At 39.8% G+C, this 15,404-nt stretch overlaps 1 protein-coding gene across 17 annotated transcripts in view; it reads left to right on the forward strand.

Annotated features, from left to right (window-relative positions):
- The window catches only part of CELF1 (CUGBP Elav-like family member 1), a 72,562-nt gene that overhangs the window by 42,566 nt on the left and 14,592 nt on the right, over positions 1-15,404 (forward strand). For 8 of the 17 annotated variants that reach the window (XM_057552125.1, XM_057552126.1, XM_057552127.1 and 5 more), the window contains 6 exons: positions 8,035-8,222; positions 9,718-9,818; positions 10,170-10,218; positions 13,044-13,178; positions 13,711-13,790; positions 14,116-14,277. In XM_057552125.1, the coding sequence (XP_057408108.1) occupies positions 8,035-8,222; positions 9,718-9,818; positions 10,170-10,218; positions 13,044-13,178; positions 13,711-13,790; positions 14,116-14,277 (715 nt within the window). Of the gene's footprint in view, positions 1-8,034; positions 8,223-9,717; positions 9,819-10,169; positions 10,219-13,043; positions 13,179-13,710; positions 13,791-14,115; positions 14,278-15,404 lie in introns of those variants that run through there. The other 9 variants (XM_007181214.3, XM_007181219.3, XM_007181220.3 and 6 more) reach the window with 3 other exon arrangements.

Below are 15,404 nucleotides of genomic sequence, written 5' to 3' on the forward strand. Positions count from 1 at the left end.
TAGTATACACAGGACGCTGTATTGACGTGTAAACTAGTCCTGAACCTTGATTTCCACACCCCCCAATCTAGTTGAAAATGCAACACAATACATGATTCTGGGGACATCATATGTGCCCCCCCAAAGGGGGGCAAACTGGATTAATCTTGATTGGGAATTTGCCTTAATAAATTTTGAATGTGGAAATGAGAAACCTAATCAGTTTGTAGTACTAGGGTTCAAGAAGTGACACTGCCATTGTATGCAGCTAAAACGCCAACCTGGCTCTGAGTTATACCTATAGGGGGCCTGAATTCTGGGCTTTGTAGAAAAGAACACACTTCTAACTCTTGATTTCAGTTTCTTTAACCAGGCTTCATAGTACCTTGGAACCTAAGTAAAAGAGCCTTAGGTTATTCAAAGCCAAGAATATTAAATGGTAGACTACTCCCTAGATAACAGTAGTGCAAGTCTTTGAGATTAGGCCTCCATGTGCAAATCAGTCTGCCCTGGGATTAGGTGTAACAGGTGTTGTAATAGCAGATTCTCAACAGTTCTTTGTGGAATAGTTTGTTGGGGGGGGGTGGCTCAAAGTTATGTGGCTTGCTGATTTGGGATGGATCCTATGCCTTCTCTATAGTCTCCAAAATAATGGTAATTTAGATGTGTCTTTTTATGAGAGTTCTCTTTACTGCTAAAATAAAACTTTATCAGTAGATTACAGGTGAAATCACAATGAATCCATCATAAAGACTTAATACATAATAAAAATATTCCCATGTACCAGATATATGGTCCCTAGAAATAGGACTTTGTGGCTCAAATTATCTTTCACTGTAACACTTTCTCTCTATGCGTTGCAACTGCCTAGTGTTCAATCCTTAGATACAGCATTTTTCCTCAGCCTGTTTCTCATCTTTTACAAGGTCGACCTAATTCAGTATCCCATGAAATCTGGATCATGGACCACTGTGTGAAAGTCACCTGGAGTATAAAAACGCAGGTTCTGGATCCATGCCCAGATACTCTCATGCTAGAATGGGCCCAAGAATCTATTTTAACAATGTCCCATGTGGTTTTTGTGTACACTTAAGTTAGAGAACTAATGGACTGAATACAGTGCTCATTCTGAGTACAGGTAATCAGGGAGTACACTGTTATATTATTTTTTCCCAAGAGCTTTTGCATTTGTTTTAGCCATCCAGCTTCACAGAAGCTTTGTGAGGTTAATTGGGCATAAACTATTGCCCCTGTTTTACAGATGAGAAACCCAGTTGAGAGAGGCTATACCTGACTTGACTGAGGACAGTTGGTATCAACCTTGGGCCTAAAATGCAAGTTTAATGATAGCCTCTGTATTTTTTCCCCCTAGACCTGGCTGCCTCAGGTGTCATTAAGCAGTTAACCATCAACGCTTCTCATTATTGCAAGTCCTCTGGCCCACTCCCATGGGCACCACACACCCAAACCCCACAGAGTTGGGAAGAAGAAAGTTCTACAGAATGGTGTGTGCTTGCCACCTCTTTCTTGGATTCTCAGCCCTTCTTTTCACTCATACTACTTTAGCAGTAGGCTTGATAATCATTAGTTTTCTCTCTGAAGTGATATTGCCTGGGAATATGATCTAGCAATGTATCTATTCCAAAATTTCTTTACAACAGAGAAAAATTGCTGGAGGAGCTGTGGAAGGGCTGGGGGGACCTGATCCCTAGTTCCCTTTCTTATTTATAATAATAGATATTACAGATACTTATTATTTGTAATAAATAATACTCTTCAGCTTCCACTGGTTCCTTTTACTTTGGTTGCACACTAGGTCATAGGTGTTCTCTAGGGATTGTATCTCAGACCTTTTCCTCTTAGCTTTCCCATTGCTTAAGGGGGCACTGATGTGCTTCTCTGATTCTCAGATCTTTATCTATCCCCCAGATGTCCCTCAAGTTCTGACTTTGTTCTAAATACTGCCCATTGGATACCTCCATCTGGAGATCTCCCCATGTAAAAACAATTCCCCAAACTGTCTGTACTAGAATCCAAGAGTGATCAATAATTTCTTTTCCTCATCTCCTTTATCGATTATCTCCAAGTTGTAGTGAGTCCTGCCGCCCAAATTTCTCAACATTGCGGGAATGGTTCCTAATCTTAGGATCTGGTTTGTGCAAGAGCCTCCTGATCTGCATATTTCCTCACTTTATTCATCCTCTAGATTATTGCCAGATGTCTTTTAAAAGACAAATCTAATCACCCCTTGTTTAAAAATCTTGGAATAAAGTTCAGCCCTATCAGTATAACATGGAAAGCCATTTCCTGGGTCTCTCCAACCTCTTTATTCTCATCAATTTTCTCTTTCTAATTTTTAAAAAATATTTTTATACTCCCCCCCCCAACTTTCTCAAGTCCTTTTCCTACCTTTCTAATGTTATCTCACTCTTCTCTCCCTTCTGAGTCCTTACCATTTCCTCATCACCCCTTAGACTTTCATACCTCCATGCTACATAGCACTTTTTCCAGCTGCTTACTCCATTCAGCTTAAATCCCTGTGCACACACACCCCCTGCCCCAAATAAGTTAAACCATATTAGCCACTTTTTTCACAGAACTTTTATAAATCTGTTAAAACATTTGTAGCATATTGTAGTTGTGTCCTTCCACTTGTTCAGTGCCATTGTCTACAGGGCCGGTATTGGTCAGTCCGCTTTTATAGCCCCTATAGTGTGTAGTATCTGATACACAGCAGGAGCTTGGGAAGTACAGTTGAATGAATGATAAACGCTGTGAGGTTTTTTCCTTAATAATTAGAGATGATTACTGAGATAAGGTCTTCAGACGTTATCTCTCTTCCTCAGGGAAGAAGGCTGAAAACCTTCACAAGCAGATTGTTACTGTTCTGTCGTTGAATGGTGACTTAAAAATCTTTATTGATAGCTTTTTCTAGTGCCTAACACCTCAACTAACAGGAAGATCTCCCTTTATTCAAATTAAAATTCCTTCCTTCCTTCCAGCATAGATGCATCTAGTCTTGTTCCCCTAGAGAACATCTAGTGAGTAACTTAGGCCAGTGTTTCTGGGTCCTTTTCATTCTGATGTTCTTCTGTGCCAGTTTTTCCACAGCACATTGTGAGCCAGAGGACCTGGTAGGGGTGGGTGGTGGCTGGAGATTGGGATGCGACAAGTATTTATGCCTGCTGGGGAGGTGGAGGGGTTGGTAAGTATTTGAAATTTTTCTGTTTGTATAATGAGCAAATGGAGGTCAACAAGTAATGAGAAGGGGAGAGTGAAAAAACTGAGTTATTAAAGGTTTTGGAAATGATTTTTAAACAGATGTGAAGGTAGTATTTGCCAACCCGTCTGACTGCAAGGAACAGATACCACTCAAGCTAGCATATGTGAAAGGGTTTTCTTGTAAGGACACAAGTGGACTGGACTATAATATAATCAGGAACTCTACAGCTGAAAGACCCAGGACCTCCATCTTTTTGACCCAGGGCACACGTTCTGCTCTGTCTGCATGCGCTGCTGCTTCTATTCTTCATCTACCAGATAATTTTGGTTGCAGCACGGCTTGGCTTTGCCATTGCCCTTCCAGGCTGTCTTGACACCCCCCCCAGAGCATTTTCATCCCACAAAAGAAACCCTGTACCCATGAGTAATCATTCCCTCCCTTTCTCCCTACCCCTAATCCCCATTCCTAGGCAACCACTAACCTACTTTCTGTGTCTATAGATTTGCCTATTCACTTCACATAAATAGAATCACACAATATGTAGCCTTTTGTGATTGGCTTCTTTCACTTAGCATAATGTTTTCAAGCTTCATCTATATTGTAGCATGACTCCTATTATCTCTTGCCACTGCCCTTTCATCTTATCAGCTTAACTCCTGCTGTCCCAAGTTGCAGCTTTTCCTCTTCCAACTTCACCACTGACTGCCTGTTTCTGTTAACCCGTTCTAGAGTCTGTAGAGCAGTCCTGTGCAATAGAACTTTCTGTGATGTTAAAAATGTTCTTCTGGGAATTCCCTGCTGGTCCAGTGGTTAGGACTCTGGGCTTTCACTGCAGAGGGCCTGGGTTCAGTCCCTGGTCGGGGAACTTAAGATCCCCACAAGCCATGCGGCTAGAAAAAACAAACAAACAAACTTGTGTCTCTGCTGTCCTATGCAGTAGACACTGGTCATATGTGGCTAGTGCAATCGAGAAACTGGATTTTTAAAATTAAATTTAAATAGTCACCTGTGGCTAGTGGCTATTGTGTTGCTCAGTGCAGCTATAGAGGATCTTGATTAGCCAGGCCTATCTTTCTGTTTTAAGCATAGACCACAGTCTTAGGTTTCCAGCCAGCCAGTCAATCAGCTTGTTGGGTTAAGATCCACCTCCTGGTCTAGTCATCTGGGGCCAAGGAATGGGAAAGAAGTGGGATAGAACATTAACTCTGCCCTCTGAGCTGGGCCTGGTGCTGGGAAGTTTTGATAGGAGAAAGAGAAGAGAGGGTTTAAGAGTTTTGAATGGAAGTGTGCTTTGAAAATAAAGCTCTTTGTTTTCCCTCCCCTATCTCTTCCAAACTGGTTGTTTCATTTTCCTATGGCATGTTCCATCGAGAATCAGGTAGACAAGGCAGCCTCTGGTCCTGATCTCTCATAGTTTCTCATTCTTAATGATTTGCCAGTTGCTGGGTCAGAAACATAAAAAGAAGTGGATTGGTGTCATGCCTCTTCCCTAAAATACTTGCTGCCTTCTCATCTCCCTTCATCCCTCATTGCTGCAGGCCATGCTTTTCCTCTCTTCCATCCTACTCCCAGGTTAATACTTCACTGAAGTACTGTCAGTACTTCCACAGACGATAAGAATTTCCACAGACTTGTCCCTTAGGAATGACAGGGACAGCATAGATACTTCTCCAGGGGCTGCTGAATTCATTGGTTCTTGAGTGAACGTAATAAATATATATAATTTATGATCAGTGACTCTGAGGAGCTCTCATCAATGGGGAGGTAAGGCACAAATTTGAGAATGTATTCAGTGATATGTAGACTGAATGCCATACCCAGATGTTGTGGGATCCTTGGCATATCACACTGGGAGTCTTGTCCCCAGGTGACTCTTTTATGCAGTGGTTACTTTTAAGGACAACATGCATACTGGGAGTATGTGTGGAAGGTTCGGAATGGAAGAGCATTGTTGCTCATCTCTTCAGACACAATAACAAGTTTATGAGAAAGTTTGTGACTGCTTATTACATATACATAGGTACACATGTGGTTGCTTTTCTCTTTTTTATCTCTAGCTGATATTGGCACTAACTGTGTCTTCATGTGCTCCAAAGAAATACCTCATGTTTTCCTTTATTCACTGATATGTACCACATCTAACACAGTGCTTGGCCTGTATAAATAAGAGCTCAGTATTAATTGGAGGAAGAAATAAGTCAGTGCATAACTCCAGTTGCATGATGTCCACTGCATCTTGAGCCTGGCCTGATCATTTGCTGTGCTCTAGAAGTGCTTCTTAAACTGGTGAAGGACCATGTCCTGTCCCTCCCGCCACCCAGCTTGTTAAATACAATACGATAATTTCATAGAAAAACAAAATAATGAGGTGTAAGCTTGCATTTTGCATATCTTTTTAATATTCCATAGAACATACATAAAATTATGCAGTGTGATTGCTGTAAAAGTTTCTAATGGTTAAGTTTGAAGATTGCCCCTGGTCCTTGGGGGATTCTTCTGGCTCTTGAATTGGTATACACGGCGGGAAGGGGTGATTCATGCAGTAGGTGGACATGAAGAAATGGAGAGGGATTTGGAGAGTAAAGAGAGAAAGGAAAGGCACTTGTCTGGAATGCTGAGTCTCCACTGAACTTTTGGGTAAATCACAATTCACATATACTGACTGTGTTTATGCTTTTGCACTAAACAGTGATATATTTAGTATAGAAACGGCACACGAATACAGAAGGAAGGGACAAATTGAGCGCGGTTGCCTCCAATGTAATACAAACTAATAAACTCCTGCCTCTTTTCAGAAATAACTGTCTGCTTCCTTTATAGTCAAAACATTCTATGCACCATTTATTTGGGTTCTGTGTTAACCCTCCCTAGAACAGAAATGTGATTAAACTTAGTGACGTTTTAATAAAATACTAAAACTGGTAATTAAAGTTGTTGGGAATGGGTTGTAGGGAGTGACACCCATTTTTTCACTAGTCATAGGACTTTTTAAAAAAATTCATGGTAGAATGATTTCTGTTAGAATGTTGGGATTAGGCTTCTAGAAGCAGCTATATTATATTTGTGCAACAACTTACCATACATGGTTTTAAATTAATAAAGGAAAACTAATAAAACAATGTATTCCAAAATACTTAAAAAGGAAAAAAGAGTAGGTTCATCTTGTGACAGTCAAACAGTCATAGGAGATAATATCTGCTCTTTAATTTGTGAGCCCTCTTTGTGCACAGCATGCATTTTTTTTTTTTTTTTTTTTTTTTTAGCATGCATTTTTATAAAGGTTAGTTGCTTAAATGGGGGAATTGTTGAGAACAAGAAGTTCTTCCCATCCCACATCTGAGTAATTACTTTGAATCAGGCACCATACCAGGTGTGGCTATAAGAATGAATAGGAAATAAAACAGTTTCTGCCTTCAAGGAGCTCTCAGTCTTGTTGGGAGAGGTAGACAGAGCCAGATTATGCTAAAATGTGTTAAATACTACAGTGAAGTTGGAAGTTTAGTACTATTTGAGTCCTGATGAAATTGACTAGTTAACCTGAAAGAGTATGGGGAACCTTCACAGACGTAGCAGCAAGGGTTGATCTGTATGACATTTGTCTTAAAGCTTTAGATGTTTAGTTAGTGCTAGATTCAGCACAGGTGACATGAGAATAGCCCTGTATTCAGTTACAAGAGATTTAGGAATTTAACAGAGGTTGAACTACTGGATTCAGCATTCTCAAGGATCTTCAAATACTATTCAAAGGATAGCAATGGTGAAAAAACTGTTGTTTTTCCTTTAAAGAAAAGTGGCATTTTATTTGGGATTGAATATTAGAACATGGCACATTTGAACATGATGATGTGATGTCTGGATTTAGCAAACACTAACAAAAGTTAAACATGCTGACTATTTGGAATTTAAGTTGTTATTGGTTTGGATACATGCTAAGAATAAGATCATTCTTAGGAAAGGTGGTAGGGGAAGGACTTTGATTCATTCTGAGTGGAAACATTTACAGTGCAGGAGTTCCCCATGGTTCTTGGCAGTGGCAGGGGTAGGAATAAAGTTATTTAAGTAGGAGTGTTACAGGTTTGATGTGATGGGATTGGAGGAATTTGTGGACATTATAATGGTTACAGTTGGTAAGGGAATTAACTGGTACAATCTTGGAGAAATAGCAGTAAATTGGATAACTTAGACACAAAAAACCCTAGAATGATGACATCATTGTTTTTGTTTATATAACAGTCATTTGTGAAAGTTTAAGAGGCAAAGCTTTGTTTTGATTTGGGGGCTTACTCAAGAGCATCAGGATTATGCATGAGACAGCAACATCCAAAGGCTAACATTCTAGTCAATTCTTAGCTTAGGCCTTGGAAATCATGTGCTTCTGCTCTAATATCTACTGAAAGAAACTTTTCACCCATCATCGTGTAGATTGAGAATCCTGAATCTTATCCATAAGCAGTAGTCCTTTGTGATTTTATGGACATTTTAAAAAGTTTTATTAGCTACGCTTAAAAATGATTAAAACTTGCTTTAGGAACTTTACCTCTTAAGTTCTTCTGAGACTTCTCTAGCTAGACAAGGAATGACTGACACTCAATTCCTTAGTTAAAGCCCAGGGTGTCCTAATCAGAATGGTGACTTTAGTTTGGGAATCTAATGGAAGGGGTGGCGTAGTGAGGGAGGACCAGGGAACTTTGGTAAATTGAACGGAAGTAGTGAAAGGAAGTAGAATTTTTTTCCCCTACTTTATCAGGAAGTAGTTGAGACCTTTAAAGAAAAGAAGATTCTCTAGGAAGCAACATGAATACATAATAGAAGTTTTATTTTATTTTACGCAGCTCAAAGAAAATGAACGGCACCCTGGACCACCCAGACCAACCGGATCTTGATGCTATCAAGATGTTTGTGGGCCAGGTTCCAAGGACCTGGTCAGAGAAGGATTTGAGGGAACTGTTTGAACAGTATGGTGCTGTCTACGAAATCAACGTCCTAAGGGATAGGAGCCAAAACCCTCCTCAGAGCAAAGGTAAGGGCTTTGACTTGTATATGTATTTTTAATCATGTGCATGCTCTCTCTCATTGCCAGAATGCTCTTGTGGTCATACAGGGGGGAAAAAAACCTGTCATTTTGTTGTAGCTATATCTCCGAGTCCAAACACGTTTAATGGCTTAAAAGTAAAAACTTAAGGTGACATCATGAGGATAATTTGTAAATTGGATCTTAGGCAGTCCTTTCTGAGATCTGTAAATTCAAGAGACAGAATCATGTGAGTGTCTCATTTGATCTTGGGAGTGGAATGACAAAAATAAAGTTGAAGTAAACCAACCACATAGGTTTTCTTTAGTATTTTGGCTAGAGTAAGTGGAAAGAGAAAGACTGTCCAGGTACCCGTGGGTTTCTGTTAGTGTTACAGAGGCCTTCTGGGATGACTTAGCAACTAGGAGCAACTTGTTTGTAGGTGACCTGTTGTAGCCTACAAAATGAACAGGAGAAGAAAGGCAAGCTGCTTCCAGAAATACCCAGCAGAGTGGAAGTTTTATAGGCCTGATAGTAGATAAGGTGTTAGCTTTGCCCCATACCACATAGACATACACTTGTTTTCCCAAATGACCCATTTCAGAGTAATTTTCTGTGAAAGCTGTTCTACAGTGCAGATGTACGCAAGCATGATTTTATGTTTGAAACCAGCTTAATAGCAGAGGACCTAGAAGCTGAAGAATTATTTTCTCTTTGTGGCATAGTTAACCAAGAATATAAAGTATTATAGTTCCTGAAAATGATTGTCAATATAATATGCAGTAATTTAAAATCTTAATTGCAGGGTGATTTTGAAAGAAATCTGTACCATATCTTATGGGACTATGGACCCAAGATTTACAAGACATACTTCCCTGCTCCGATCCCCATTAAAGATACAGAGCACAAAATCTCCAGATCTCCTCAGTCAAGTGCCGTGTGCTGTTAGACATGTGATGATATTTGATGAAAACCAAGAGTCCAAAAAAAGATATTGAGGTCCTTGCTCTTAAGTCATTTTATAACTTAATAAATGATAATTATGTTTGAGGCATATGGTAGAAATTGGCTACAGTGTAAGGCTTGTTCTGTGAAAGAACGATTTGTAGACTACAGGCTGCAAGAGTGCAAGGCCTCTGTCTGTCTGGTTTGTAGCTGAGTCTTCTTGCCCAGCACACTACCTGGTGCTCCAAGTAGGGCAGGTTGAATGGCATGGTGACGTGACCTTTGTAAGGAAAGTCATCTTTCCCAAAGAAGTTATAAGAGCAGTTAAAGAAGAATTTTAATAAAACCAGGAGACTACAGTAATGAAGAAAATGATAGAAAATCTTTTTCTTCCCCCCTGCTAGGTTTTCTCCATCTCCCTCCCTCCACCCCCCCCCCCAGTTTTAATAAACCCAGCCCTCTCTTTTAATTTTCAATATATACCTGGAGGAGGGAGTGCTCTAGGAATTGTCTGCTTTCAAAGGACTGGTTTGATTTCCTGAAGTGTTGTTTATTGCAGGGTGCTGTTTTGTTACATTTTACACCCGAAAAGCTGCATTAGAAGCTCAGAATGCTCTTCACAACATGAAGGTCCTCCCAGGGGTAAGAAAGCTCCTACTAGTAAGTGGAACTGTGGTGGTTTTGACATATGGAACATACTTATACATTTCAGGCACACACTGAAAACCATTTGGGGAAAAGGGTGACTGCCACAGGAATTGATGTAAAGGAGGACATAAAGGGAATATTTCAAAGAAGATAGGCTGAAAATAATTCTCTTTCAACCAAGAGAATTTTGACTTGTTGACTCACATTCTATTTTGATATTTTGTGGAGGGGAGATAATGAGGCAGGCAAGAGTTCAGAGACAACTCTTAAGGTCAGTTTTGGTATTTCCTTTAGAGTCTTCATTTATGTTTCTGAATTCCTTTGGTGTATTCAATAGTAATATTCATGTGTTTTGCTTTTTAGATGCATCATCCTATACAGATGAAACCTGCCGACAGTGAGAAGAACAATGGTAAGCAAGTATATAAAGCCCTCCCCTTATAATGTTTCTTCCTGTGTATTTGCTGTTCTTATGGCATTTGGATTGTATTGTGCTCTAATTAATCTTTTGAGATATAATTGACATGGTAGTTTCAGTTGTACAAAATAATGGTTCAATATTTGTATATATTGCGAAACGACACTACAATAAGTCTAGTTAACATCTGTCACCATAAATAGTTACAAAAAAATTTTTTTCTTGTGGTGAGAACTTTTAAGATCTACTTTCTTGGGCTTCCCTGGTGGCGCAGTGGCTGAGAATCTGCCTGCCAATGCAGGGGACACGGGTTCGAGCCCTGGTCTGGGAAGATCCCACATGCCGCGGAGCAACTGGGCCCGTGAGCCACAACTACTGAGCCTGCGCGTCTGGAGCCTGTGCCCCGCAACGGGAGGGGCCGCGATAGTGAAAAGGCCCGCGCACCGCGATGAAGAGCGGCCCCCGCACCGCGATGAAGAGTGGCCCCCACTTGCCGCAACTAGAGAAAGCCCACACACGAAAACTAAGAGACCCAACACAGTCATAAATAAATAAATAAATAAAATAAATAAAGTATTAAAAACTATTAAAAAAAAAAAAAAAAAGATCTACTTTCTTAGCAACTTTTAAACATGCAGTACAGGGCTTCCCTGGTGGCGCAGTGGTTAAGAATCCACCTGCTAATGCAGGGGACACGGGTTTGAGCCCTGGTCCGGGAAGATCCCACATGCCACAGGGCAGTTAAGCCCGTGTGCCACAACTACTGAGCCTGCGCTCTAGAGCCCGCGAGCCACAACTACTAAAGCCCACGCTCCTGTAGCCCGTGCTCCTCAACAAGAGAAGCCACCACAATGAGAAGCCCGCACACCGCAATGAAGAGTAGCCCCCGCTCGCCACAACTAGAGAAAGCCCGTGCGCAGCAATGAAGACCCAAAACAGCCAAAAATAAATGAATAAATAAGTTTATTTTTTTAAAAAAACATGCAATACAGTATTAACTGTAGTCACCATACTGTACCTTATGTCCCCATGACTTAACTTATTTTAAAACTGGAAATTTGTGCCTTTTGACCCCCTTTTACCCTTTTTGCCTACCTTCTTTCCCTTGCCTCTGACAAGCACCAGTCTTTTCTCTGTATCTCGGAGTTCAGTTGTTTGTTGGTTTGTTTGTTTGTTTAAAAGAGTCCATATTTAAGTGAGAGCAATACAGTATTTATCTTTCTCTGTCTGACTTAATTCACTTAGCATAATGCCTTCAAGGTCCATCCATGTTGTCACATATGGCCAGATTTCATTCTTTTTTTAATGGCTGAATGATATTCATGTGTGTGTAAAATACCACATTTTCTTTATCCATTCATCTATTGATGGATACTTAGGTTGCTTCTATATCTTTGCTGTTGTAAATAATGCTGCAGTAAACATGGGGGTGCATAGGTCTTTTCAAGTAAGTGTTTTCGTGTTCATCAGATAAATATCCAGGAGTGGACTTGCTGGGTCATATGGTAGTACTAACTTTAATGTTTTGAAGAACTTCTATACTGTTTTGCACAGTGGCTGCACCATATAGTCCCACCAGCAGTGCCCAAGGCTTCCCTCTTCTCCACATCCTCACCAACACTTGTTCTTTGTTGTCTTTTTGATAATAACCATTCTAACAGGTGAGATGATATCTCGTGGTTTTGATTTGCATTTCCCTACAGTGCAAATGATCAGTGCATTGATTAGTGATATTGAGCATCTTTTATGTCCCTGTTGGTCATCTGTATGTCTTCTTTGGAAAAATGTCTTTTTAGATCCACTGCCCATTTTTTAATCAAGTTGTTTTTGTTTCACTGTTGAGTTCTGCAAGTTCTTTATACATTTTAGATATTAACCCCTTATCAGACACATGATTTGCAAATACTTTCTCCTATTCAGTAGGTTGCCTTTTTATTTTGTTGACGGTTTTTTGTTTGTTTTTTGCTGTGCAGAAGCTTTTTAGTTTGATATAGCCCCACTTGTTTATTTTTTGCTTTTGGTGTCAAATCCAAAAAATCATCGCCAAGACCCATGCGAAGGAGCTTACCAAGCCTATGGTTTCAGGTCTTAGATTCAGTTAATCCATTAGTTACTCGGAATTAATGCCTTTTGAGTTAATTTTTGTGTATGGTGCAAGGTAGTGAATCAGTGCTGTAAATAATCTGTCATCTAAATTGTCCTTTTCTTTAAAATAAGTATGGCAAATAAGTCAGAGTTGACAGGGAAATATTATAAGAACATTTTAGAGTGAACTGGAATGCCTTTGATCAACGCAGTTTCTTATGAGCTGGAGTGAAATGGGGAACTGAACAAATTAGGAAGGAAAACTTAGTCCTCAAGAGAATAACCAGAAAATGAAAGTGGACAGTTACATTCACTGAGATGTGTGTTCTGTTTCTCTTGTCACGTCAATTCAGTATGAAACCTCGTCCTTCTTTGGTATAATAGTATTGCTAATGAGAGCAAACTTTGCCAAGTGCTAGGCAAGATGCTGAGTGCTTGGCATTTAATACCTACAGCTACCTTTGAGGTAAACTCAGTTATCTCTATTAATCACATGAGGAAGCAGGTACAGAATGGTTAAGTAACTTTCACAAGATCATGAAGCTACTATATTTCGTCTAAATGGTTCCAATTATAATTTTAAGATACCATTGATGGTAAGAGTAGGTGCTAAATTATGGGGAAAAAAATGTGTATCTTAAAATCGGTGAAATCTTGTATAAAGGCACAGAGCTCTGTGCTGCACTACCTCTTGTAGTAGTAATGTTCAAGCCTTTTGTTTTTTACTGTCTTAGCAGTGGAAGACAGGAAGCTGTTTATTGGTATGATTTCCAAGAAGTGCACTGAAAATGACATCCGAGTCATGTTCTCTTCATTCGGACAGATCGAAGAATGCCGGATATTGAGGGGACCTGATGGCCTGAGCCGAGGTGGGTACATTTTTAGCCTTTAAAAGTACTCATCTTAAATTTGGACTCTCTTTTTAATTGGATCAGTGGAAACCAGTGATCTCTAGCCAACATGGCACTGTCATGATGGAGAGGGTTGGGTTTGGTGTTGTATATTTAGGTCCCGTCACAACTCCTATCAGTTGATCCCAGTTCCCTCAAGGAGTCTACATTCTGCAGTTAAGTGTCATGTATTAAAATTCTCTGTTTCAGTCCTTGGAGAGGTTCTCCATGCCAAAATGGAAACACTTCTTTCACAAGAGAAGCTAGAGAATATGATTCCTCCTTTATCCCTCAAGCACTTTTTCCCGTGCGTGCATCCCTGGTTTCTCATTAAAGCACGTATCACTCTGTCATAACATATCTGTATTCTCCACTGGATCATGAACCCCTGAAGGCAGGAACCATGTCTGTATTGCTAGCATGGTACTTGGGCACACAGTAGGTGCTCAGTACATGTCAGATAAATAATTAAACAAATGAATGGATGAGTTATTGATTCTTCTCTTACCAGGTTGTGCATTTGTGACTTTCACAACAAGAGCCATGGCACAGACAGCTATCAAGGCAATGCACCAAGCACAGACCATGGAGGTAGGGGCAGATGAATGAAAGGAGGAAGTTCCTTGGTCTGAGAGCGGTAGGACAATTGACAATCGAAGCCCGGTAGCATGTATATAGCATTTGATTGCCCTAAAAGTTAAGAAGGCCAAACGTCTTTAAATTAAAAACTGGTGCTTTCTTTAAAATTAGCGTATTGGAACTAAACTGAATTATATCTTGCCACTTGTGTCTATCAGGAAGAGAATCATTTGACAGTGAATGAAATTAGAATGCAGCCTATGCGTCACTAGAAAGGAGGATTTTTCCCTTCACCCAGAATGAGGATTTTGACCCTTTGATTTTGGTGTTTTCATAGGGCTGCTCTTCCCCCATGGTGGTAAAATTTGCTGATACACAGAAGGACAAAGAGCAGAAGAGAATGGCCCAGCAGCTCCAGCAGCAGATGCAGCAAATCAGCGCAGCATCTGTGTGGGGAAACCTTGCTGGTCTAAATACTCTTGGACCCCAGTATTTAGCAGTGAGTCTTTGTGGTTTGCTTTCTGCAGGCTGTGCAAGCTCCCAGCTGTTTCTTCTTCTGCTGTCCCTAGCTAACATACATAATGGCAGTCACAACTTTTAGCATAGCAAAACTTTACGTAAAAATTCAGGCAATGAAATGTTCTTTGTCACGTTAGTCTTGCGTGCACACACACGCTCTCTCTCTCATCGCATATCTTTGGTTATATCTTGAGCTTCTGCTCCAATTACAGTGAAATCCTAATTTTCTAATAAAAAAATTTAGAAACATCTCATATGTCCCTGCCCCCAAGAAAAAAAATTCCTGAGGAAATCTTAGCTACCAAATATCTTTCTCCATATCTCTTTCTGGTAGATTGTAGAGGGCATCCTTAAAATCCTTATTGAGTCTTCCCTGTAGAGTATGATAGTAAATGTTTCCACTGACTGAGAGATCAAGAGATTAACCATGGACATTATTAAATGAGTGTTACAGGTGTATATTTGAGTTCACTAAATAGTAAATAGATTTCCTTTGATTAGTCTCTTGTTGAGTTTGAGTCATGGAATCCAAAAGAGGGGCAGGCTCCAATTGGTTAGATTTATTAGATCTGCAATGTACATTACGGGGGATTATCACTGCTTTAACCCTTAAAAGAATTGCGGATAGCACAAGACACTTAAAACTGTCTCATCTTTGAATCAGAAAGAACAAGTCATCTGTGAAGTTACCAAGGAAGGAAAATAAATGGTGAAACTACTAGATTAGTATGGATAGTTAGAAATATACACATAGAAGTAATTATAGTCATTCACTCCTCATCCTTTAAAATATTATTTTATATGGAAACAGAAGAAAGGCAATGTTTTCTATCCCCCAGTACTAGGTTTTGGCTAATTTGATGCCCTCTGGTTTCCATGTTTCTAAAATGTTAGAAGAAATCCCAGTTTACCCTCACTAGTAATTCTCTGAAGTCAAAAAGTGTAGATGGTTGTTATATTCCTACAAATTAAATTGTTTCTCGGTGCTAGAACATTGCTTGTAAGTTGAGAAAATTCAGAGAGATTTTAGGTCTTCTGCCAAAATGATAATGCCTTGAAAATTATCTCCATGATGTGCATTTGCTTTTAGAGAGTTTTGGAGTTTTC

Source organism: Balaenoptera acutorostrata, chromosome 9 (assembly GCF_949987535.1).
Source record: "Balaenoptera acutorostrata chromosome 9, mBalAcu1.1, whole genome shotgun sequence".
Lineage (NCBI taxonomy): Eukaryota > Metazoa > Chordata > Mammalia > Artiodactyla > Balaenopteridae > Balaenoptera > Balaenoptera acutorostrata.